At 35.2% G+C, this 27,888-nt stretch overlaps 1 protein-coding gene across 3 annotated transcripts in view; it reads right to left on the bottom strand.

Moving 5' to 3' along the window:
* Positions 1-17,187: 17,187 nt before the first annotated feature.
* Positions 17,188-27,888, bottom strand: part of SPOPL (speckle type BTB/POZ protein like) — a 68,314-nt gene continuing 57,613 nt past the window's right edge. For all 3 annotated transcript variants that reach the window (XM_045782649.2, XM_045782658.2, XM_045782669.2), the window contains exons 9-11: positions 24,955-25,097; positions 24,813-24,866; positions 17,188-21,460 (exon numbers count right to left, since the gene is read on the bottom strand). In XM_045782649.2, the coding sequence (XP_045638605.1) occupies positions 21,316-21,460; positions 24,813-24,866; positions 24,955-25,097 (342 nt within the window). In that variant the 3' untranslated portion in view covers positions 17,188-21,315. The remainder of the gene's footprint in view (positions 21,461-24,812; positions 24,867-24,954; positions 25,098-27,888) is intronic.

The raw sequence follows: 27,888 nt of genomic DNA, 5'->3' as shown, positions 1-27,888 counted from the left end.
AGTGGGGAGCCTGCTTCTCCCTCTCCCTCTGCAGCTCTGCTGTTTTGTGTTCTCTTTCTCTCTCTCTGTCATATGAATTTTTTAAAAACTTAAAAAGAAAATGAAGAACAAACCATAAACTAGGATGAAAAAAATACACATATTTGGCAAAGGATTTGTATCTGGAATACACAAAGAACTAAAACCAATCATAAATTAATAACAAAAGAATAATACATTAAATTATATTAAAAAAAAGTAAAATAAAATAAAAAAATCTTAAAGTGGGCAAAACTCTTGAACACTTCACAAAAGAAGATAAATGGATAACCAACAACAGTTAGTGTTCAATGTCATTAATTTAACAATTAAATCACAAAGATATCACTCCACACACAATGGAATGGCAATAATTAAAAATGTGGGCAAGAATGTAGAATAACCATAACTCTCAGACTTTGCTGTAGGAATGTAAAAAAGTACAACCACTTTGGAAAACTGTGGGTTAGTGTCGTGTAAAGTTAAACACATACACATCCTATAATCCATTCATTCCACTCATAGGTATTTGTCCAGAAGAAATGAAAATATCCCAAACTTACAAAACAAAAACTTGTATAGCAAAGTTCATAGCAGTGTCATTCATAATAGCTCTTAAATGGAAACATTTCAAATGTTCATTAACAGAAGAATTAATAGGCAAATTGTTATATAAACATATAATAGACTACAAGTCAGAAATTTAAAAAATTAACTACTGATACATAAACATATTAATAAATCTCCACAACATTATGTTGAGTGAAAGAAGCCAGAAATGAAAGAGTATATACTGTATAAGTTCATTAATATGAAGGTTAAGAACAGGCAAAACTAGTCTATGGTGATAGAAAGCAGATAGTCGTGTTGCCTCTGGAGCAAGAAGATTGGCTGCAAACAGGCATGAGGAAATTTTCTGGGGTAATGGAAATGTTCAATATGATTGGGGTGGGTTGACAATAAGAAAAGCTCATTAAGCTTTTTACTTCAGATCCATGCATTGTGTTTTATGTTAAAATATCAGAAGAAAAGAAAAACTAGAAGAATTCTTTTTTTTAAGATTTTATTTATTTGACAGAGACACAGCGAGAGAGGGAACACAAGCAGGGGGAGTGGGAGAGGGAGAAGGAGGCTTCCCGCTGAGCAGGAAGACCAATGCAGGGCTCCATCCCAGGACCCCAGGATCATGACCTGAGCCGAAGGCAGATGCTTAATGACTGAGCCACCTAGGCACCCCATAAACTAGAAGACATTTCTAAATAAAATTAAAAAATCAATGAGAGCTACAGAAAAAGATGGATAGATTAATCATCTTAAAATCCTCATATACATATATGATATATATGTCATATATATATATATATATATATATATATATATATATATATGGCTTAAAGATGCCATAAAAGAATGAAAAAACAAATTGCAGACCAAAAATAAAAAGAGTTATAACATACAAAACAGTTTTAATAGTCTTAATATGCAGAATTTCTTTCAAATCAGTAAGAAAAACATAAGCAGTTCAAAAGAAAATTTAGCAAAAATGCTGACTAAAATAAAATACCAATAATATCCCTCAGTCCTGGAATACCACTTTGTATTTTCTACATGGAAATATACACAATGGGGTGCCTGGGTGGCTCAGTAGGTAGTGTCTGCCTTCGGCTCAGGTCATGATTCCAGGGTCCTGGGATTAAGCCCCACATCGCCTCTCTGCTCAGTGGGCAGTCTGCTTCTCCCTCTCCCTCTCCTTGCCTCTCTTTCTCTTTCTGGGTGCGTGTCAAATAAATAAATAAAATATTTTTTAAAAGGAAATATACACAAAGAGGCAATATGTACAAGATATCCATTGTTTATAAATTTAAAAATTCAAGAAACCAGATGTATACTTTATTGTCCTTCTATTGACAAACTATAGTATAACTATATTATCGAATTAATCAAGGAAATTTTAAAAGAATGAGGTAGTTATATGTCTATTCACACTGAAAGATTTCCAATGCATGCATTAAGTAAAATACAAAGCAAGTTAAAATAAAGACTGGTTTTGATTTCAAAATCGATGTTGGGTTATTTTACAACAAAACAATTTTTAAAAGATATCTAGCTAGAGTTCCTGTTCCCCTACTCCTTCCTGAACAACTTCATTTCTACAGTCATTACGTGGGTAGAACAAGATAGGTGATCGCACCAGAGAAAGGAGAAGCTGCAGTGTCCCAGAGTGGGATGTCAGAGTCTGAACAGGGTGAAAAGGGTGCCCATGTGAACTTGAGGGGTTGGGTGCCGGTGCAGATAGGAGATTGATTGCTTTCAGGACAACTGACAAAATCACTAAACCTATTAAGGATAATGTGAAACAGTTTTATCACTAGCACAGAAGGGGTCTATAGCGACAAAAAGGGAGAACACTGAAATTAATCGTGTAGTTTGGTATTGGAAGTATTGATGTCAACCTGGGGTTTTCCGTACACAGATGGGCATAGAATAAGTATAGAAAAAAGATGTAAGTATATAAATGTATACACATATACATATACACATACATATACATAAACATATATTCTCTAGCTCTGTCCATGAAAAGGATCAGGGAACAGATACTCTAGCAGCAATAAGCATACAAAGTGCCTAGATCCTGATTTCTAAATACCATTCTCCACTAGAAGGAACTGTGGTTACTTGAAGAAATGGCTGATTCTAGGGCTGAGGCAAAAATATAAGTCTGAAATATCTTGCTGTATTAAGAAGCAAGAACGTGCTTAAAGAATATCAGGAGACATGGCCAAAAAAACACAGAATTTACCCTGATGAAGCCCCCACTGACCAGATCAGGGACAATCTGACCATCAAAAGATATGATAGTAATGGGTTATAACCCACTGAAAAAAAATAGAAAAACATGCATGTTCATATGAATATAAATAAATACATAAAGAAATAAGTTAAAAAAATGATGAAGAGTGGGATATATACTTTGTTTCAAAGTAACTCCTCACAAAATACTTACCTAATTACTAAAGTATAAAAGAGTAACTTCACAGTGGAAAAGCCTGGCAGGCAGCCCCTTAATTAAACAATTAAAGTGAATGTAATCAGTAATGGGACAAACGAGAGTCAAATACCACCAGATAAGACACAAGGAGAACATAGATTTACTTCTGTGATATTCCTGCTACTGTGTTCCTGTGTGTAACCTGAATTTAATCAGGAAAAAAAAAAAATCAAACTAACCCAAATTGAAGGCCATTCTACAAAATGCTTGGCCAGTAATCTTCATAGGAGTCAAGATCATGAAAGTCGAGGAAGGCGACTGAAAACATTACAACTAACGTAACAAGTGAGGCTGAGTTGGATTCTTTTGCCATAAAGAACATTACTGAGACAATTGGTGAAATATGAATGGAGTCTCAGACTAGATGGTTTTAACGTATTGATGTTGATTATCTAATTTTGATGATTCCCTTGGATAACATCCTAGTATGTAGGAAATGTAGGAAATTTGCACTGAAGTATTCAGGATTATGGATTATCAGGTCAGTAACTTCCTCTCAAATGATTCAGGAAAACAAGTCTTTGTTCTATACCTGCAAACTTCTACATCTGTGATTGTTTTAAAAAATGATTCTTAAAGACAACTATGTAAAATATATACAAAGTACATGATAAATATGAAAATAGAAAAACAAAACTGTGCATAGTTTTACATAGCAACCTGTGAAAATATGCAGAAGAAACTTTAGATGAAAAGTGGGTTGCATTTGAGAAAAATGGTTGGTTGAGGAAGTTAAAAAGGATTCTTGTTTGTGATTCAAAATATTTCTGTATTGCTTGTTTTTTATATAATGAATAATATATTCATATATTGCTTATATAAAATGGGATGGAAGACATAAAACTGTCACTATTTGCAGATGATATGATTATATACTTGGAAAATAAAATTAATTTGAAAACTACGAGAAGCAACAAGAGAATTCAATAAGGTAGTAGAGTAGAAAATTAGTATTCACAAATCAATAGATTTCATATATAATGGAAACAAGTTACAAAATGCAATAGAAAAAAAAAACCCTATTTCTAATTGCAACAACAAAAAAAAAGGTATAGCTTTTCTAGCAGTAAAAACAACAAGATGTTGGTTCTCCCTAAATTAATTTTAGAATGTACTGTAATCTCAAAAGCAACAACAGGACACTTTTAAGAACTAAAAAAAAAAGAAAAAAAAGTTATTCTAAAGCTTATATGGAAAAATAACATGGAGAATTCTGAAAAAGAGCACTGAAAAGGAACTAAACTATCAGATGTTGAAACAGATAATAAATTTTGTATAATGAAACCAGTGTGGTATAGGTGCAAGAATAGACAATGGAACAAGATAAATATGAAATATATTTATCCAGAGATAAATATCCAGAGATAGACCTATATAAAAGTGCATCCGAAATGACAGGGGACAAGGTAGACTTTTCAATAAATGATGTTGGAAGAGCTAAATAGCCATCTAAAAAATACTGTTGGTTCAAATCTTCCATTTTATAATATGATAAATTCCACATGAATCAAATAATTGTTTGAAAAAAGTTTTCAAGTCTTCTTGAGCAAATTCCTTTACAAACTTGGAGCTATGACTCAAAATCTAGAAGCTATTAAAGAAAAGACAAATAAATAGATACACTCACATCTATAAAAATAAAAGCTTCTACTCAGCTAAAAAACAAAACTATAAGCAAAGTCAAAATATAAGTAATTAACTGGGAAGAGTATTTACAGTTTATATTAGAAGCATAGTGCCAATCTTCTTAATATTATATGAAGAGCTTCTAGAAAATGATAAGAATAAGACCCATAACTTAACAGTAAAGGGAGAAAGGAGATGAATAGTCGCTTTCCAGGTGGCGGGTGGGGAAAGTTCCTTGAATGAAAAAAAAAAAAAGCCTAAGCTTTATTCATAGTAATAAAAATATAAATTAAAACCAAAAATTCTATTTTCCTCCTATCATATAGGAAAAATTCCAATCATTTAATGACATATTATGTTGGCAAAGCTTCAGGGAAATGGCTTTTTTATTCATTGCTTGGCGAGAATATAAACTACCCCTGTAGAAGCAATGTGATGGTGTTTATCCAAAGTACAAACATGTTTACATTGGACCCACCAACTCCATTTCTGAGAAGCATCTTAATCCCACACTGCATACATAGGATGTAACATCCGTGTTATTTACTACAACGTTGTTTATAATAGCAAAGGATTTGCCTGATGATATCAATAATCATCTTAAAAATACCATCAACCTGAAAAAGCCATTAATTGGGGGTGATAAAAATAAGTCATATTACGTTCTTACAATGGAATATTTATATACTTGCTTTTAAAAAAAGAAGAGGTGAGGACAAGAAGCTACTGATACATAAATTGTGGTAAGCTTTTTAAAAAAAGCAACGCGTATAACTGAGTAAGGTATACTTTTTTTTGCAAAAAAAGGAAAAATAAAGAATAGGTTCATTTTTATTTTTTTCGTTTTTGCTTATATTGATATAAAGATATTCTGGATGAAGACAAAATTACCATTAAAAGGAGCAATGGGTTTGGGTGGAGATAGGGATGGGAACAATTTTTTCCCTACATTACTGATCTTAACAAACTAATAAGATACGGGTTATGCCGTATGAAATTGTCAATATTTAACTATTCTGACCTACAAAAATGGTGATTTCTAATAGTTACTATTGCTGTTGCCATTTTACAGATTTTGAATATATGTGAGATTCTTAAACATGGAAGATGCTGATATTATTGGAATGTTGTAATATGATCAATTGCATTAATGAGTCAACATTTAAAAAGATATCATCTGAGGAACTGGTACATTTCCTTTTATGGGATAATGTTAATTCATCAGCTTTCGCTTTTTGCCTTGACTAACTAGAATCTCAAAAATGTATTAATATTTAATGGTTGTCATGTTTTCTCTTGCTCTTTTCGTCTTAATCTGTGCATGCTTAATTTTTTTTTCTGTAGTATTAAGTTTATTTATAAAAGGTGTATTACAGAAATAATTGTAGCTAAAAGAGCTGGTGATCATTCCTCTCCAGGGGAAATGGAAGATGTAAATAGTAGTGGTACATGGTCGGATAAATTAAGCCTTGATTTCAGATAGTCACATAAGAGGTACTGAAGGTCTGTGAGTCTACTGTGATCAAAGAGTCAAGACATACACAACATTTTTTGTTGCCGCTTGGATCTCTGAAGATGTTTCCCTTGTGGTTGGAATAAGGACAGAAGATGTAAGAAACAAATTATTAAGGAGAACACTGGGGACTAAGTGAAGAATGCAGATTAAACATAAATAAAAATGCAGGTTGGACCTTGAGTTCAGGGGGCTGGCGAGACATATGATCTAATCCAAAGTTTTTAAAGGTTTTTTTGTACCCTGAGTGAATATTTTCTCAAAATGACATTGTAAGCAGGATTGGGGTTGGCAGCTGTCCCAGAAGCAGAAAGATAAAACTTCATTTCACAATTCTGAGAAACACTTCCCTAAATGCACAATCACTTACTTTTATCTGTGGCTCACAGATTGTCCTTTCCTTATGTGATGTTCTGATTTCACCAATGGTTGCAACCCAGTCTCAGATCCAAATGGTCTCTGGGAAGAAACTGCTCTCTTGGCTGATGTCATCAGCAGTCATCTTGTCAAGGTGCACGGAGTCCCCTTTGGGTCCCAGGTGAGAATATGAGAACCAGCAAGTAACTTCTCGCTCTCCCCAGCCTTCCTTGAATGATAAAGGGGCCAGGGAAAGGAAGAAAGAATAGGGAAATGGAGGGAAAAGAAGGAGGAAAGGATCAGCTAAAAAATATAGGTCTTAAGACTCTAAGTAGAAGGTCATTTAATCTGAGATAATTTTGGAAAGACGTTCTCAGCATCTTTTTCACAAAACAAACTCAATACCCTAAGAGATACAAACATTGACCAAGAAGACAGGAAATCATTAAACTTAAATGTAGATGAGATACAGCGATACATTTTATTCCAAGAGCTACAAAAGGAATAAATATAGCCATTATGTAAAGCCCTTTCTACAAATCTGAAAATAAAGAAACATTCTGGAGAGGAAGGGAAGGAATGAAACACTGCCTGATTGGAAAACGCAAACGAGCAGATGTCTGATCCAGGCAGAAGGAAGATAGACCATGTGAGGATCGTTTAATTTACAGATTAACAAAATGCTGCAGCTTCATGTTTGCTCTGCTGTCTTTTCATTCCCATGGTTTCTAGCTCAGGAAGTTGGTTCAGCATGCTTGTTTTGAGAGTTGAGAAACCAGGGCATCGATCTTTTTATTAAAAAGACTGATGGTGGGGCTCCTGGGTGGCTCAGTCGGTTAAATGGCTGTTTTTTGGCTCATGATCCCAGTGTCCTGGGATCGAACCCCACATCAGGCTCCCTGCTCAGCGAAGAGCCTGCTTTGCCCCTCTTTTTTTTTTATTTTATTTTATTTTATTTTATTTTATTTTATTTTATTTTATTTTTGAAAAAAAAATAAAGACTGATGGTTTCAGCCTTGATAAAGATGAAAGTCAAATTTAGTATCCACAATATTAATATTTCATTTGTTATCACTGCAACAAAGAGCACCTACTTTTTTATCTCAGAAACAATTCAAGCCCAGTTTGATTTGTAAGACATAAAGAGGATTTCCTAGGTTTATCCTTCATTAAAAAAAAAAAAAAAAGGAAGAGAGAAATTAAGAAATTCTTTACTTAGACCAATAACAGAAACAACATCACAAACTTTTCTCTGGGATCTCTAGATCCTGTGTCCTCACTGCCCCATTTTGCTGGGAGGAAACAAGACTTGAGAGGTCTCATGCTAATTTGAAAGAGAAAGTCATTAAGCACAAGGATGCCCAAAGGCTTTGGCCAGCATCTGCTCTAGGATGCAGCTGATCCATTATGGAGAATTAAGAGACTGTAATAGGTACTAAAAGAAAAGAAGTCAATTTCTGAAAGTAGCCCAGTCTGTGGTATGATTCATTCGAGTTTAGTGATTAACTGGAAGCTCTCAGCAGTGTTAGGAGTGAACTAATGTCCCTTTCTGGAAAACCTGATCTATCCTGCATCATCTCACTGTACAGGCAATGTCAAGTTTTATGAGGTTTGAGGTTTATACAATTTGGGGAGGGGACCCTTTAAGAGAAAAAAAACTAAAATATTACTACAAAATTTGTGAGAAAAGTGAATATTTATTTTGAATGAAAAACAAAATTACAATAAATTACAAACTTGTCAAAGCTGATACAGACATCACAGAATCAATATAAACACCATATTTTTACTAATTGCCTGACATATACTATACTTCTTTTTCTTAGTTGCATAACCTGTGAGCACTTCTTCATATTGACAATTTTGTGATATAATGCTTTTAAAGAGGTAACAGAAAATTCAGCCTGAAACATGGCTGATGAAATTTGTTATAGTACTGATGGTTTTTAAAAAAAGTCAGCTTCACAACTTGTTATTGATAATGAGATGCAGTATGCTGGGATGCATAAAACATGACTTCGTACCCAGGTGTACCACATCTTCAATACTGCTACAGGTTTTGTGCCATAAATACAGACATTTGGATACATTTCACACAAATTCCATCAAGAGAGAAAAAATGATCATGCATTGATAATTATATATTGTGCATTATTGAGTATACTCAACTTCTTTTTCTAGGTATTAATGAGAACTAAATTCACCTCTTGAAAATTTACACATCTGAAAGTTAGAAGACTTTCCCACAAGCTATTTGGCTCCATACTTTTCTAACATTTTTTCTCCTTCATTATCCATTACTTCAATGCCAGGTGCAATAAGACATGTTTATATCATGATTCAACATATGATTCTGCATTTTTTTTTTTTTGTACAGGTTTTAGGGAAGTGGCATGGTGGGCAGTCGGATTATTCCTGGAAGCCATTCCTACCAGAACAGCTCGCAGTAACTTAACTGTACATGAACATTTGTGACCCACATACATATAGCCCACAAAACTCAAACTTAATATATTCCCAACTCATCTTTCCTTGGTAGGAGCCTCAAAATTCCTGTGCCCACTCCAACCCTCACCCCCCCACCGCCCTGTATGAGGGAAAGAGTGACAGAGAAAGTTGAAGTGAAAGGCAACAGTCTTAACCAATCACAGTTAAAACATTTTGCAGTTTCAGTTGAAACATATGAATATGCAATCGCATTAGCAGATTTTCTCCCAGAGCCCTGGAAGGAGCTCATCTGTGCAAGGGAGGGAGCTCTGAAGCTACAGCTTTATTGGTTTCATGATGAACCCGCATTTACAAGCTGGCCATGTAAGCACAGTTTTAAAATAATGGGTCTGCCTCTATGTCCATACACATGGCCATAAACCCAAGTTAAGACCTCAGCATATTTGTTCCATAATTGCTCTCATGCTCTTCTTTCTGTCTCTAACTCCAGCTTCTCTCCCTTTCCCTAACCTTCCACATTAGCCCTGTCTTGCTCCATTTTGTTTTCGTACTTCCCACATCAGAATTTTAAGCTGATTGTTAATTGCCTCATTGAAAAGATGAAAACTTGATTCTCTAAAGAGCAAGTTTCCCTAAATTTAGTAGAGATGTGTTCGGATTAACTGTGGATTGATCAATTGATGGTGGTGGTGAGTGATGAGAGTTACTTCCTCCTGTAGCCAAGTATGTGCTTGTATGTATGTCAGGTGTGATAGCTGCATTCATATCTACTCTGTCATTCAATCCTCACAACATTCCTATAAGGTAATAAAGTTATTAATTACATTCTAAGAAATGGGGCAATGAACTCAGAGTTTAAGTAACTTGCCCAAGAACACACAGCTGGTAGGCAATAGAGGATTCAATTGCAGTGATACCAACTCCCAGATACTTAATAATGTCTATGTGGGCTGAGAGCAGGAAACACTGATGTCAGTGGACCCAAGTTCTATTCATCAGGCTTAGACTGAGTATCCTTTAATGTCTATGCAACTTTCTCCATTCACTATCTCAGGCATACCAAATCCTTTGTCTAGGCCCAGAGCACATCCACAGGCTCTTCAAGATGGAAAGTCATGCACAGGAGACTTTGTTTTGTATCTCCGTGTGACTTCAAGCGTCTTTAACATTTAGACAATATGCTATTCAAAGCACGGGAGTTCAGAGATTATAGGGATGTCGTAGACAGTTATATTTTTTCTGCAGATGCTAACAGTCCTCAGATATCCGTAAACAAAGCTTACTTTGGTTATTCAGAGAACAAAGAACCTCTTCAAAAGACTAGTCTTTTGAGGGGAGTAAACCTGAGACTAAGCGGAAGGAAAAGAGAAATTATGAAAGGAAACATACAAAATAAGTAGTAAAGTATCAGGCTATAAGGATGAGCATGACAACAAAAATAACCCAAAGAAAATGAATGGAAATTTTCTAAATCATAAAGAAATCCTCTCATTGTCATCACTGGTGGGCCTCGGGTTAAAGCAGTAACACTGCTTGCGTTTTACTCTCGCGCTGACTTCATAGAGATAATAGAACCAGGACACCCTTTGGTTTCCTACCCCCAAACACAGAAACCTACCATCATATGCTGTGATCCTATCATCCTTTCCTCTTGTTCAACAGACCAGAACAACTCTCTTTTCTTGTATTTAAGGCCACTTACTTTGTGGATTATCATACCAATGTGAGTAGTCAGAAATCTTACTTGGTCCATTAGTCTGTTTCTTCTATACTCGTGTTTTTCCTCTCATTGGAATATTCCCACTAGCTTCACAATGGTTTGTTATCACATTAGTACATGTATATAATATAAAAAGGTAAATGGTAAATTTAAACTTGTTAGGAGAAAGAGCAGTCCCCTACTTTACTGCCACTCCTGCTTCCCAGAGGCAAACTCTGCCAACTGTCAAAGCTTCCCTCTGGAACTTACCTTCCCATTTCCAAACTCCCAACTTGCTGTTATGACTATTTATTAAATTTTTTTAGTTTTTACTTTTTAATTTCAGACATTATTAATTTCCCACTAAGAAAGATTAAGAGCATAAAATCACAATTTGTGGTTATGACAATATTCAGTGTTTTCATCATGATGCTGGTATAAAAACATCGTTCTCAGGCGGGGCACATAGTATGCTGATTTCATTTCCTCTCTGTAGAACTATTTTCATTCCCAGGAGTTAACAAATATTTTTGTTTGCATATTTGTTTACTTTTCAGATTATCAATCACTAACTTATCCAACACTGTCTCCAGAGCTCTCTAAATAAATGCAATAAATAGATGGAAAGGCAGATTTATGGGAATAAGAGCATTGGATAGTAAATATGTGGGTAAATAGAAAATATTTTCTTTAATTTTCCTCTTTAATTTCTTTAAAAGTACTATTGACTGTTTAGAACAATAACAATAACATGATATTGTAGGGTTTATAGTATATATTGAAGTAAAGCGTATGTCAAGAGTGGTGCAAAGGATAAGGCAGTGACAAATGAAACACGGGTACATGTTTTATAGTTTAAATGAAATGATGCAACATTAATTGCAAGTAGACTGTGATAAGGATATATACTGTAATGTCTAGAACAATGACAAAAAATAAAATATTAAAAATATTTTTTAAAAAAATATAAAAAGAGCAGGAAAGGAGCAACAAAGGGGGAAAAAGGGAAATAAAGAAAAGCAATATCAAGACAACAGATGCAAATTTTAACATATCAGTAATTATATAATGTAATTTAAATAATGTATTTATAGTTTACACACACTAATTAAAAAGAAGAACTTATTTGACTGGATAGAAAAATAAGACACAACTATACATTGTCTACAAAATACTCACTTTAGATATAAAAACATGAATAGGTTGAAGTTGAAAGAGTGGCAATATAGGCACCATGCTAATGTAAGCTTTAAAAAGCCGATGCAGCTACATTAATATTACTAAAGGAGGCTTCAAGACAGGATTCTGAGAAATAAAGAGGACTGTTTCATTATGATTAAAAGATCAAGTCATTAGAAAAACATTAAAATCCTAAGTATGCATGTACCTAATAAAAAGGGCTTCAAATACAAGAAGTAAACATTGACAGGACTCAAAGGAGAAATGAACAAATCCACAATTACAGTTGGTGAGAACATTTACTAGGCTACTACTAACCACTAGGATGCTGCATTAGTCTTACACATATGATTTCATTTACTTTCTGCAATTTCCTAAGGTTATCTGGTTTATAATAGCTTAAAAGAAAATACTTTGCAGTATTTACTTCAATTCAGGTATCATGGGAATGATCAGTTTCTAGAAAGTTTGAAATCATTTCCATATAAAGTCAACCTAATTCCAAGCCTATCGTGGATGTAATTATTTGATAATTGTTTCCGTTTTTTCCCTTAATCTATTCAATTTGGGCAATTTAGAACTTAAAAGGGCTTTCCTGACTTAGTCCTACTGGGATTCTCTCACTTGGATTTCTATCCCCAAGACAAGACGCACACACACAGAGGCACTACATACACATCAACAAAAAGCACTACCCTTCAGCTCTACTGAATTTCAGTAAATCACCGTTCCCTCTTACCCTTGGGCTGTCACACTTGTTCCTTTATAAAAATGCTCTTCTTCCTCTATGCCTGGCTAGCAGTTGTGGACTGAGAGATGTGCCACACAACACCTTTTACTTCCCTTTCACAAGGCTTATATTTTATTATTGATTTTAGTAAATTCCATCAGAATAGGGCATTTCTCTCTCATTATTGCATTCCCAGCTAGCACAACCTGCTGAATGAGATCATTGCTGAATAAGTTTTTCTTACAGTAGCTGTGTTTAACCTATTCCATTTGTCATACTAGTTCTGCTAGATCTTTGTAATTTTATCTTTGCCTTCTCCTTTTCTTGGTGTCCTAATTGGTTTTCCCCCCACTTCGCCACACACACATTTTGGAGGATATATATGTAGCCTATTTTAAATTCTACCAGTGGATATAATTAAAGTTTCTTAATTAAAAAAAATTCTTAAATGTTTATAACTCAAAGTTTAAAAATCAGTAAGAAAATATTTTTAATTCCTGTTTATGCAAGAGGAAGAATTTTGCACTTTTATTTCCCAATTCCAGTTCCCATCTTCCTCCTGTCTGGTTTCCTTTATAATAGATGGCCACTTTTACATTTATAACATACTTTTACATTTTATATAGTTTATATTTCTAAACCAGCCAAGGTTCATCAGGAAGGCAAGAAGACCCCTCTGCAGGGAGGCTAATAGCTGTCTCCATTAGGTCATCCTGAAGGGCAGGAGGAGGGGCAGGTAGGGTTGGGAGCGCACCAGGTTGGGGTGAGGGGGTTGTGGTCAACTTTTACATACATATTTGTGTATGTTACAATAAGTTAGACTTCCTTCTAACAGTTTAATACTCATTGCCTCATTTCAAGCCTCAACTTCCTATGCTTGGATTAATTTTTATCAATATTCATCATTGCCTATGCTTCAGGCACTGTGTTAATATACTACTACTGTATAATTTAAATGTTAACATTAGAAGTGAATTACTATACAGCTAAGAGTTTTGAATAAAAATATTTTTCACTGAAAGTCTCATCAGAGAAATATGACTTTAAAATACTTATTTCTTGGGGCGCCTGGGTGGCACAGCGGTTAAGCGCCTGCCTTCGGCTCAGGGCGTGATCCCAGCGTTCTGGGATCGAGCCCATCAGGCTCCTCTGCTATGAGCCTGCTTCTTCCTCTCCCACTCCCCCTGCTTGTGTTCCCTCTCTCGCTGGCTGTCTCTATCTCTGTCAAATAAATAAATAAAATCTTTAAAAAAAATAAAAAAATAAAAAAATAAAATAAAATACTTATTTCTTGGATGCTCACACTACCTAGTTTTCCAATTTACAAGTCACCCATTGTGTCTAGGTTTGGATAACTGTTCATGAATTCTACCTAGAGCACTATAAATTTTCTCATTTCCTAATTCACTTTAAAAAAAAATTTAAGTTATCTCTACAATCAGTGTAACCCTGATATCAAGAGGCATATGCTCTACCAACTGAGTCAGCCAGGCACCCCAAATTTCACTTTTTAAAAAGAAAAACAATATCTTTAGTCACTGTTTGTCTTCCAATTATTTCTTTGGTAATATCAATTATGCAAACATTGGTTCTTAACGCATCCTCTGTAAAGTCGATCTCCTTCTCTGGTCTTCTCAAATTTTTGAATTCAGCAAACTGTGGCACAAGAGTCAAATCCAGCCCACCGCCTGCTTTTGTAAATAGTTCTAATGGAACACAGCCACACTCATTTGTTTACATGTTGTCCATGGTGGCTTTCATGCTACAATGGCCTGGTTGAGCAGGTAAAATATTTTCTAAGTCCTTTATGAAGTAAATTTGCTGACCCCTGCTCTAAACCCATCACCTGCCCCCTTCACAAGGAATGAGACATAAAATATTAACTTTCAGGCTAAAACAAAACAATGTGTAAGTCTGACTCTGCATCCATCATTTCTCCCCTGCACATGTTAGGAGCAATCTTCCTGTCTGGCATCTAATTCCATTTCTCTTCTCTTCTAAAACCTTAGTAATCCCATCTGTTTTCTACTTTCTGACTCCTCATCATTACCTTAATATACAGACACTTCTCCTACCAAAAAAGAGAGCAAAATAAAAAACTGATCCTAACCCCATCCCACAGCTAGTTTCTTCCTTGCTGCTTTCGCCGAACATCCTATGTTCTATACTTGGGGCATCCACTTCCTCACTCCAATCCTACTTCTTTCCCCACTGCAGACTCCTGTCATGTCTCCTTTCAAAAATTTAATTCATATTCTAGCTTCCTACTTGACGGCTCGGCATTCGACGCTGTTAGCCATTTCTTCTCTTGAAGCATTCTTTTTTTCCAACTTCTGGGATGAATCACTCTTCTGGTTTTATCTTTGTGGCCATCGTCTTTTGTAAGCTATACTCTGTTGTTTCTTCCCTGTGCTGTCTTTTTTACTAACCTGCATGCACCGATTATCTTCTGTATGTTGAGGATTCCTGACTTTATAACCCAGATCACTCTCATGTTTAAGGATCACATACCCAACCAGAATGTCCAATAGCAATCTTAAGCTCCACAGGCTCCAAATCAAAATAATTGGTTTTTCTCTCAAAGCTGCTGTTCCTCTCGTGATTACTGTATCCATGAATGGTACTACCCTCCACCCAGCTGCTCAAATACACCTCGGAGTCACTCCTGAATCTTGTCTCTTCCTTCTACCATACGCAATTTATTTCCAAGCTCTCGCAGCATTTCCTCATAGATTTCTCCCTTTTGCTCCATTTCAGTGCTCCTGGCAGAGCACTAGCATTCCTCATCTCTTCAGAAGTCTCTTTACCTTCTCCTCTAGCCCCCTCCAATTCAACTGAAGATTGATAGATTATTGATCATGACATAACCGCACTTCAAATCCCTCAACACTCAGGTTAAATTTGATTCCTCTAATACCTTTAAAAAAATCATGACCTTCACCTTCTGGTTTATTCTTCCCTTCTCTTACACATAAGGATATAGCCATGTTCATCTTCATTCTCACACACATTTTCTATGAACCTTGGTCAACCTCTGGGATTTCACATAATGGGTTGGATGACACTCACACTAAGCTGCCTAACTTCCACTCAATTTCAACTTAGACATCACTTCCTCAGAGGACATCTGGGATCTCCATCCCCGTTCCAGATTAAGTGGCACTCTTGCACTCCTATCACAATTCACATACATATTATGTAACTGTGCTTACTTCAAGAACATACTTATGAAGATATGGGCTATTTATACTTTGTTTATATTATCAAGTTCGGTACAATGACTGGCACTCATTATTTGGATATAGAAATTAAACTGAATCATCTTTATTTTCATCTATTCTTGTCTTTGTGATTTGGGAGCATTTATGAGCCTTGCTTTCTATTGATTCAAATTTCTGCTTTGCATTTCTGGTATTTATCAAGTTTGATGCATCTAATTTTTCTCCTCTTTTTCAAATGCACGTCATTTTTATTTTTCCTCATTTCTGCCCATTCCATTTTCATGAACTGCACAACTTTTTAGCTAAAATTAAGCATACATTCTAATAACCTGCTATGGCAGTAATCTATTTTAGAGCAAAGAGAGTATCAGAATTGTCAGGACACTGTTTTTTGTTGTGTTTTGTTTTTTGGTGTGCTGTATTGTTATTCTTAAGTCCTACAACTGTTTGGCTATACCTGAATCCTTTACAAAAAATTAAGGATGGAAGGCAATAGAAGAAGAGGTGAAACGGAAGCATTCATAACAGAAAGGACAAACTTCTTTGCCACTATCCACCGCAGGTACATGCAAATCTGATACCAAAAAAGTAGCAACAACATTATTACATGCAAGTGTGTCTTCTATTTAAAAGTAGTGATCAAAACAAATACCACTCTTGGCATTCTCTTAGAAATAAATGATTCTTGGGTGGTAGAACTGAGGAAACACTACATTCCAATGTTCTAAAAAATATATTCAGAGTGTTGGCTGCTGCATAGAAGGGGAATGGTTATACATAATTCATTTGAAGTTTAGAATATGACCACTACCTGCCCTATTTATGTTAAGTTATTCAATCCTTCTTTGATTCTTCTAAGGGTAATTTAGTATATGCGTACATGTGTATGTGTGTTGGGTGAATGGAAGGTTTCTCACTGTGCATTCATACTACTGCCACTTTGGCCATAATTTTCATGCACTAATTGTGTTACTGTTACTAAACGAGGCCAGGAATGCACTGACCCAATTCTGCCCTTTTTGATGGCAGCAATAATTAACTTGCCAGTTAAAATTAAGAAGGGACAGGAGGACCAGGGAAAGGTGATCTTTAAGTATTATATTAAAGTTACGTGACATTAGCATAAATCTTTCAATATTGATAATGCATACATCAAAGCAAATATAGGTATTTCTCACAGTTAAGGAGTCTTTAGTAGGTTCCAAAAATAGTAGCTTTCCTATGTAGGAAAGACAACTACTATGCATATTTTAAAGTTACCACATCAAACACATGGCTCTTTTGCAAAGCATCATAGCAATCTGAAAATGAAAAAGAGTTCATATTTTCAAATAAACACAAAATAAACCATTTAATTCTGAATAAGTAGTAACAACTTTATTTTAACTCAACGTGCTGAAATGCAAAAAATATTTTCAGCAACAAGATACAAAAAGTATGTATCTCATCATTAACATCAGCTGATTAAAAATGAGGCTGAAAAGTTCAATATAAGTCTTTACACATTTGAATCTTGAAAATCAAGTTCCCCCAGAATTAATTTTTAAATAATTTTAGAATTTTATTTTCAAAAATGGGACTCACTTAAGTTGTATCTTCATTCTAAAAAACTGGATGTGAAATTAACTGGGTTACAGTATACAATGATAAACTCTAACAAACAGAAAAAGATTTAAATATAAGAATTCCTTTTTAAACATAAAGTCCACATACTGCAAACAGAAGACACGGTGTGGTGATTTCATTCCTAGCGAAGAGGAAGTCTTGCATATGGTAGGCACTCAATATTTGTTCAACTAGACCTAAAATTGACATCATTCCATGAACAAATAAAGTAGAGCTCATAATCTATATAAAAGAGGTTTGCAAAATACTCTTATGTGCTGAAAGTGCTGTCTTTATAATCTGAAAACAGTAAAACCCACCCACCCACCTCCTTTTGCAAGAATACATTGAATATTTTTATTTTATCCAAAGAGCAAGAATGTCCAAGTCAGAATAATTCACCTTTCAAATACCTTGCTATGAGGAAAGCTTGTTGAGTTGCATTTTAACAAAACAATTTACTGAAGTCTCTAGTGTTCTAATTTAGTAACACTGGGTAGTGTATATGATCCACATTTTCATAAAAAATTGTACTTAGTTTTTACATTTATGCACAAAACTTAAATGGGTAAATCAGTAATTATATTTTTGGCAATTTAAATTCTAACTTAGGTCTAGTTTAAAAAATAAGCTAATAATGTTCATGACAAGGTTTTAAGAGATCTCTGTGAATATTTTAAAACTTAACTTTAAAACTGATGTCCTAAAAAGGCACTGTTTTCACATTTCATCATGCAGTAAATGGTCACATTTTTGAAAGTTATAATTTCCTATCAACTGTCCCCCCAAATAAGCACATTTAATGAAATATTCCAACCTGAATTTTCAACATTTAACTGAGTCCTATTTTCAGAAATTCACTCTTCTGAACATACCACACGCAAGTCCAAGCAAACACAAGTACGTGTACACATACACACACACACTTCCAAATGACATAATACATGCATGGTTCTCCAATTACTATTTCAAGACAATGACACACGAGTATTCAAGGAGGTAACAATGGCAAGCCATAACATTATGGCACCTTCATATTTGTGCTCTAAATACCAATATATGTTAAAATTTAAAAATGAAAAAGGCACAAATACAGTGTTTCTGTATCTCAAGCTAATGAACAGATCTCCAATGGTTACTTTGAAAACATGTAACATTTAAAATCACTACTTTTCTAAGGAAAACCTCTGTTTAGGTGACAAAAGGGAAACAAGAGCAGGCTGGTAAAAGGCAAAACTGCTCAGGACAGAATCTGTGCCTACTGAAAACAATGTGTGTAGTTTCAAAATGAAAAATTAGAGCACTCACGTCAGAATACATTAAGTTTTTTTTCATTGCCTCAAGAACCCACAATACCAAAAAAAAGAAAAAAAAAACAAACCCATAATAAATAAAAAAAAATAGATCAACTATGATACGATTCTGTTAGTATAATAGTAGGCATTATATTATCTGAGAAGTGGACATTTCTACAAACGTGGATATTCTCACAGCACAGTGTTCGACGTTTTTGGTACAAAATGTGCTACCAAACTTAAAAACAAAAAAGCAAAAAACAACTTTATAATAAAACCCTTTAGATCTGCAAGAAAAATTAAGTAAGTAGGTAGGAGCAAGCTGCAGTGTTCATTATATGGGTGTTATTACTGAAGTCACTATCATTAGAAATGTAGATGGAAGCAGTGAATTAATTCACAATGAGCCTGGGTGCATTTGATATCAACGGATTTACCAGTACTTTTTGAAAACAAGGTTCTATAGCCTGAGGAATTTTGTTTAAAGACCCTGGCAAATTTTTTAAAACAACATGTGCATGTATGTGTGCGTATTAAATTTGTACATTGTAAATTTAATGGACTCAATCCAGTTAAGGAAGTTGGGTTCTGCTCCCTACATTTTCTTACACAGGATGGAGTCCAATAACATGTAAGAATCCTTCAATCCCAACGGATTTTACCAATTTCAAATATAAGTTAATGTAAGAAAGATTCCAATTAAACTGCACAGAAAGAAATGAACTTATCTGAAAATATGATCTTTTCAAACTACAGTTTGTTGTGGATAACAAATACTTATATGACAGTGTTTGTTTAATGTAAATATGAATCACTCTTTATATATTAAGATTGCTTCAGTGAATACCTAACAAAGAGATAACAAAAATAAAATCTATTTTAAAACCTCAGGCTTCATTTTTCTCCTTTTGTCCTAAATTCAAAAATTAAATAAACACATCATACAAATTTTAATCTGGAGAATAAAATATATATGCGAATATATAGGTATATGCGTTTTTTTCCAGTGACACTTTTTCCCTTGTGGTCAAGTACAAATCTTGCCTAAGAAGCATACTGTCACTATTACAGGAAATCAGATGCAGTGACTTGCCACTGATTGCTCCTACGTCTCTGGGACAATGCACCAGAACAGACCTCCATGTGAACAGAGCTATCCAAACACTGAACATGTGTATGTGTTTAAAGCTAAATTCATTTATAATAAAGAACTGGCCCATGAAAAGCAGTTTATAAATAGTTTATCCTGTTCACATTATGCAGAATTTCAGTATCATCCACAATGTTAGTACAGTAACTGAAACCTAGAAAGGAGAAAGCTAGGGGGAAAAAAGGTTCAGAGTGTGGCCTGTGTGTTTCTAAGGGTTCTCTCCTTAGTCTGCAAATATCAGTTCACTGTTTTAAGGAGAGTAGAGTATCCAGGATTTGTTTATTGTTCAACTGCCTTCTCCAAAGTGTGATAAGACAGTAATAAATTCAATAATAAATATCTGAAATTCAAACCAATTTAACTATAATCAAGGATATCTTTCTTGTCTATTATTACAAACATCCCAATTGCCTCCGTCAGTCTTAAAAAATTCTTTCAAAAGTTAAGACACAATTAATTATACCTTAATACCCTCAAAAAACAAAAAAAAATATATGTACCATTTAGCATATAAAAATTACACATTAAAAGTGCATATATATCTTTCTTAATTGGCCCAACTCATTAAATTTACATTTGGTCATCCTTACTTTCAACATGGACAGAATTCTTCATATAAATGTAGGTTACTATAAATTAAAAAAATTAATTCAGCACAAAACATGCTTTCTTTTTATTGAAATCTTAACCTCAATCAGTTCTCAATCATTGTAAACTTGAATACACCCACAAAAAAACACAAGCAAAGGTTTGTTATGCTTCTCTTAGTCTGTTGGACAGTTAACACAGACAAACATCACAAATTTTACTAAAAATTTGGGCCAACTCATTGCATATTTGCCCCCTGAAATGAAAAATAAATTAGAATTGAAGCAGTGTATTGCCGTAACTTACCTTCAAGGTAAGCAGGTTCTCCTATATTTATAGAACTTAGACTGGAGACATTATCAGTAATCTCCAATACAAGTGCTTTTAAGAAGAACCTAGTTTTAAACTTTGAGACAGCGAAGGACAAACCCTATAAAATTCATTTTGCCTTTTTCTCAAACTAATGGAAGATCCTTTTGAAACTTAATATCTTCAGTTATCATCAATATTACTGCATTATGGAGCTAGTGCAATCCTGCATAGCCTTAGTCAAAATGACAAGGCACAATAAAAAAATTAAAGTATTATATGAACAAGAGAAGTCATTGAAGATAATTTAAGGCCTTGAAGTGAATTAGAGTATAATCAGTCTAATTTAAAGCTGAAGAATAAACCATAAATTATCCACCTGAAATGCAAGCAATATGCTTTTTCAGCTTCTGTTCTGTGGACAAGACAACAGAAACAACTCTTGTTTATGGTTTGTGTATTAGAATCCTTCTGGACCTGGAGGAGTAAAAGTCAATTCCATTTTTCTACAGTTCATGGAAGACTTCAGGACTGTTTTAGCCGTTTGCGTGGAATGCCAAACTGTGGACACTGTGCAGATGCTAGTGCTCGGAAGGCTTCTGCTACTAAATGAGGGTGAGACTGAATCATGGACTTCCACCCTGATGTTTCCATTATGTCCGCTGCTTGGCTGGAAAATAAAATTAAGTTATGTTTATTAAACAGTACTTTTCAAAATATATCATTTAAAAAAAAATCTTACAAATTTCAAAATGTTTTAAACACTTTGCCTCACTCTGTCATCAAGCCCTGTGCATTCATGAAAATACCATCTTTACCTTACTGGTATCTTCTGTTGTAACTAAAACTAGTAAATTATTCTGGAAGTTCTATACTCTGGAAGTATGTGATACTTTTCTCCATAGTCCTAACTCCCACTGTTACCATTTCTGTACCAGGTCTTTCAAGAGCTTTCCCCTGGCTGTTACACACAGGTTTTCTCTAGAGTTCCAACTTTTGCCCTCTGCTCTTCTCCCTTCATGTTCATTACTCATTCTATCATATCCATTCATGATGATAATGACTGATTTGCTAAACCTAAGCCTCCCTACAAGGTACACTCCCAACCACTTTTTCTCTCTATTTCGAAGGGCCTCAGGACCTACAAATTCAGAATCATCAGGTAAGAGCTCAACATGTCTCTCTCTACGCCCGAAATTCTTCTTCCCTCATTTCCAAACAGCTAATGCTACCATTATCACCCAGTGTTTCAAGTCAAAAACCTGAGTCATCCAAGACCCTGTCCTTTAAATCAATTATCAAAAGCCCTATTTTAATTCCCAAAGATATTTCGAATTCCCAGTCAAGGTTCACACCATCTCACATTTGGATTATCAGAACAGTCTCCTAATTTGTCTTTGTTTCCTATCTTGCTCCTCTCAAACCAGGTTCCATCAGCTGCTTAGTAACGCAAACAGGTTTACATTTCATCCTCTTCTACTATTCCCCATTGCCTGTATCCAAGTTCTTCAGATAGAGAAACAAGTTTTCCTACTTCCTCTCTCTACCTATGCACCCTGTGCTTACATGCTTGGGCATTTCACACACTGATACTGAATTGTTCACTGTGTATCAATTGAGCATGCAGAGTAAATATTGAATTGCTTGAACAACAAATCTAGTTATCCTTGTCTCTTTCCTCCCTTGCATCCAACCACCAGTCAAATAATATCCAAATATTAGATTGTCCTTTCAAAATATTGTATCTTTCCATTTCTCTCTAGACCCAACTACCACCAATCAAGTCTAATTTCACCCTCCATCTCTTCCTGAACTACTCCAATAACATTCTAATGTGTCTACCCGTAGTTAACCTTGCTCAACTACCATTACCAGCTCGAGCTCCCCAATCTGATAAACTCACACTTCTTCCCTCTTCTTTTTCTTTCTTTTTTTTTTTTTTTTAAGATTTATTTATTTATTTATAGATACAGCCAGCGAAAGAGGGAACACAAGCAGGGGGAGTGGGAGAGGAAGAAGCAGGCTCATAGCGGAGGAGCCTGATGTGGGGCTCGATCCCATAATGCCGGGATCACGCCCTGAGCCAAAGGCAGACACTTAACCGCTGTGCCACCCAGGCGCCCCACTTCTTGCCTCTTCCATACCAGAGTAACTCCTACTAATACTTCAGGTATTTATACAATTCCCCCAAAAGGCTTTCTTCCCCTAGTTTTGGTAAGGTTCTTTTGCTATATGCTTGGATGGGTATGCTATATATTATCCGTTGTTACACTTTATTTCAATTACCTGTCTAATTCCTATTTGCCTCCTACTAAACTATAAACTCCTTGAAGGCAGGAGGAACATTTGTCATGTTCACCACTATATTCTTTGTATAAGCACAGTGCCTAGGGTATTTAATGGATAATAAATATAAATATCTGTCAAATGAATGATCACCTACAGCTTCATGTTTCTATACTTTAGACTGAGCTATCTTTTCTGTTAACAATGCCTGTTATTTCCTTCTTAGTTTTTCTAATTCCTATTCATGTTTAAAGGCTCAGATGTCCTCTCCAGGAAGCCAACCCTAAACCATCCAGCCTTTATCCAGTGCCCTGTACACATCTTCTTTTATCACATTATTTACCACATTATAATACTATAATCATGTACTTAGTTTTCAGCATTAGATAAATTTCTCAAGAAAAGGATTTTTCCTAATCGTTTTTATATGCAACTCCTTAGCATGGTGCTTGAGACACAATAAATGCTAGGTAAATGTTTGTGGAACTAAACAGCAGCTAATAACAAAACAACTTTTTTCAATTTGCCTGACATCATATTACCTCTATGTCATTATGTTTGTAATTTTAACTAATTGTTCAGAATCACATACATACATATGTCTTAATATACCTGACATTTTCATTTATTTAATTCAACAAATATCTACTGAAGATCTGTACATACAACAGCTTCTCCAGGGGATGTGAAGTAAACTGGTATTTTTTGACAGTGAAAAAAGCTGTACAATGTAAAATATTTTCTTAACAGAATAAAACTAGAACTTGAAAGTGGCTAAGTACAAAGGATCACAAAATTATCATTTACTGCGAATAACGTTATATTTTAGATTCAAATGCATTTTCAAGGATCATATACCATGATAACGTATTATCACACACTAACCAATATACAGAACAATCAATAATTTAAAAGTGGTCACGGATGAAAACAATGGGAAGTAATTAGGTCAACACTCATTTTATTGTCTCTAACACTGTCTTTTTTTCACTTATATCAACTTTTGATAATATGTGAAAATGGACTGAAGGCTTTATAGGTAGAAACTAATCAAAGGCAGGTGCAAATTCTTCAAACTATCAACTCTTCACCTTTTTGGATTTTGAATAATTATAAAAAGTAGACAAATTACTCTAAAAATGAGAGAAGAAAACATAAGAAGGGAATAATAAGTTCTAGGTCATATTCAGAAGCCGCAGCCTTAGAAAGATGTAACATCTACCAAACCTCTTACAGCTTTACCAGAGAAAGGAAAGAACAAACTGAACTATTTGGGAATATTAGGCAGCTAGTCTAAATATCATATGATTCCAGGTACTTGGCTAACCTAAGAAGCAGTGGGTGAGCATTCAAATGTAAAACTTCCTAGGCAAATCTGAAGGGAACACTCCTCAGAGGATAAAATGAGTATTCCCATACTTATAGAAATGCTTTCTGAAGGGGCAGGGAAAAGATCTCCAATAGTCACTGAAACACCTGGACTCAGCCATACGCTATGAGCATATGTGCTTAAGAAATTAAAATGTCCATCCCAGTTCATATTAGCAGCTGATCTACAAGGGAGCATAGCCTCAAGAATCCACTAAGTCAAATTATTATTTTTTAAAATAACTGGCAGTTTGCTTCATATAACTAATAATCTGGACTCATACTTATTGTAGATGAGCAAAGGCTATGCAAACACTTAATTTCATGTATGCAGATCAACTTTAAGTCAGAAACTGATGTCATCTTACTTGCTGTTCCAGTTTTTCCCATCTTTACACCCAAGCTGTCGAAGTACACTGCACCTGCATTGAAGATTTAAACACACTTAAAAAAAGTCCAGTGAAAAAATGTTGAAGGTGTCATGCCCACTGAAATATAGGCATAGCTTACCTATTAATAAAGTCTATGGCTTGTGCTTTCAACTGTTCTGCACTGTGCAAATCTGCAAGGACAAGGGTATCAGCAACATTTTCTACTGAGAGGTTACTACACAAAGCTTCTTCACACATGACCTTCAGCCGTTCCAGTGCATACTATCCAAAAGGAAAACATAACAATTAAAGATTTACTCAAACTAAATACTTGGCATTTGTAATTTAGAAAATACTTGCTGTCTGTAACGTAGAAAATAAAGTTAAAGCATATTACACTTTGAATTGAGAATAAAAAAAGTCCTTTATTTTTTAAAAGATTATTTTATTTATTTATTTATTTATTTATTTATTTATTTATTTATTTATTTGAGAGAGCGCGCGCACAGGAGCGCACAAGCAGGGGAGATGATGCAGGATTTGATCCCAGGACGTTGGGATCATGACCAGAGCCGAAGGCAGACCACTTAACCAACTGAGCCACCTAGGTGCCCCTATGACTGAGAATAAGAAGTCTTAAAGTTATTTTAACCTAATATTAAGAAGATACGAATGAATGAATTCAAGAGAAACACTAATTTGCCTTAGGAAATTTCAATTTGTGAAAAATACATACTGTCAATTTTAAAAACAGGGTTTTATTCTTTTAAAAAACCCTTCTTGCTCAATACTTTCAGTGAATTTCTCTTCTCTATTTTAAATACCAAAGGGTACCAGCCAGTACACTGTATGCTGCCACTGCTCAATCTTAAAGAATGAATTATAAAGCTGAAAAAATCATTTTGATAACCACTTCTTCAGTTATTATGACAACTTTAGCAGCTTTACTGAAGTGTAACTGATATAGAGCAAACTGCACATATTTAAAGTTTATACTTTGGTAAGTTTATACCATATAACCGTCATTAAGTCATGACACTGAACATTATTTATCATCCCCAAAAGTTTCTTCCTACCTCTTTGTAATCCTCCCCTCTTCCCCACCCCAGGCTACACTTCTGATAGGCTTTCTACTGCTGTAGTTTGCATTTTCTGGAGTCTTCCCTAAATGGAATCATACAATTTGTACTCATTTTTGACTGGCTTCTACTCAGCATACTTATTCTGAAATTCATGCATGTCTTTGCCATTTTATCAACAGTTCAATGCTTTTTATTGCTAAAAAACCACTCCATTGTGTATAGACATACCACATTTGTTTCTGCATTCCTTCTTCATTGAACTATCTTTTCACTTTTATCAAAAATTAGATACCAACATATGTGACAGTCTATTTCTGTACTTTCCATCCTGTTCCAATAAGCTGTCTATCTTGTTACCAATACAACACAGTCTTAAATCCTAAAGCTTCATTTTTTTTTTTAAGATTTTTTTTTTTGTGTGGGGTGAGAGAGCACAAGCAGGGGGAGCATCAGAGGCAGAGGGAGAAGCAGGCTCCCTGCTGAGCAATGAGCCTTATGCGGGGCTCTATCCCAGTACCCTGGGATCATGACCCGAGCCAAAGGCAGACGCTTAATCGACTGAGCCACCCAAGTGCCCCTTACATCCTAAAAGCTTTATAATAATATCATGCAGTTTTAGCCCTGTACTTTGATCTTCTTTTTCAAAGTTATCTGACTGTTCTAGGTTCTTACATTTGCACATAAATTTTATATCCACTTGTCAAAAAACCAAACCAAAAAACCAAACCAAAACAAAAACCCTGCTAAGGATATGTTGGTTTTACTAGTGAATTTTAAGAACTGAAATTTTAATATTGAGACTACTAGTTCAGGAACAAAATTTCTCTTTCCATTTATTTAGGTAGTACCTGAATTTCACTTATCAGTATATTGTAATTATCAGTTCAGTCTTTTGAAATCTTTTGCCAGATATATGTCTATATATTTAATATTTTTGATGCTACTGCAAATGTCATTTTTAAGTTAAATTTTTATTGAATAGTTACAGGTTCATGGGCAGTTGTAAGAAAGTAACAGATTCCAGCTTGAGAGAAATATGGCAACAGAGTAGGAAGACTCTAGGCTACTCGTTCCATGAACACAACTAGATAAATATCAAATCATCCTAAATACCCCCAAAATAGACTGGAAGACTGACAGTTTGTTCTAAACTCCACAGCTAAAGGAAAAGAAGAGGCCATATTGATAAAGGTAGGAAGTGTGGAGACCTGGTTTAGGGGAGAATGGATTATGGGTGCTGTGAAAGGGAAGGAGCTGTCGTGGAGAAGGGTGAGAGTGTGAAAGAGAGAGAGAGAGAGAGAGAGGCACCCACGGGAAAGCAAATGGGAATGTTTCCCCAAAAACCCTGGCTTGCAAATTGAGAGGAGCTGAATTTCATGACTTCTTGCAACAAGTGGGGCTTAAAGCCTAGAGTTTTAAAAGTCTGTGGGCTTGGCTGGGGCAGAGTTTGGAGGATAATGCCTTGCTCCTAGACAGAAACAGACAAAAAACCCAGGGCCAGGCTGTGTGGAAACAGCTCTCTGAAGAATGTCTCGGACACATCAGGGTAAGATTATTTGCTCTTCTCTGAGAGGATCCCCAAGAGGTAGCATTCAGAGACACCTCTCCTAGAAAAAAGGAGCCAGCCAGCACCAGTTAACTCCCCCACCCCTTAGCATAAATACAGAGCCAGCACTGCACTGACATTGGCTGCCTTACTTGCTTACAGCAAGCGCCACTTCCTTGCACTCTAGCAGGACCACCTTTCTCAGTCAAGTGTCCATCAGTCTCAGCACAGCAGGCCTTTCTGCCAGAAAACCAGCACAAACCCTGCCCATAGTTCGGTTCTGGATGAAGTGGTGTCAGGTGACATTTCACAAGCAGCAGAGAGCACACATAGTTAAAACTCACCACGTTCATGTCAGGGATGAAATAATGCCTCCAGCAGGCAAGGACAGTCTTATGGACAACTGGCCTAAAGGACAGAGTAACCAGAACGCAATAGCAGAGTG

Source organism: Ursus americanus, chromosome 1, assembly GCF_024610735.1.
Source record: "Ursus americanus isolate L20-20 chromosome 1, mUrsAme1.1.p, whole genome shotgun sequence".
NCBI classification, from domain to species: Eukaryota; Metazoa; Chordata; class Mammalia; order Carnivora; family Ursidae; genus Ursus; species Ursus americanus.
The sequence above is the reverse complement of the archived record's forward strand: the minus strand, read 5'-3'. Positions and strand labels throughout refer to the sequence as shown.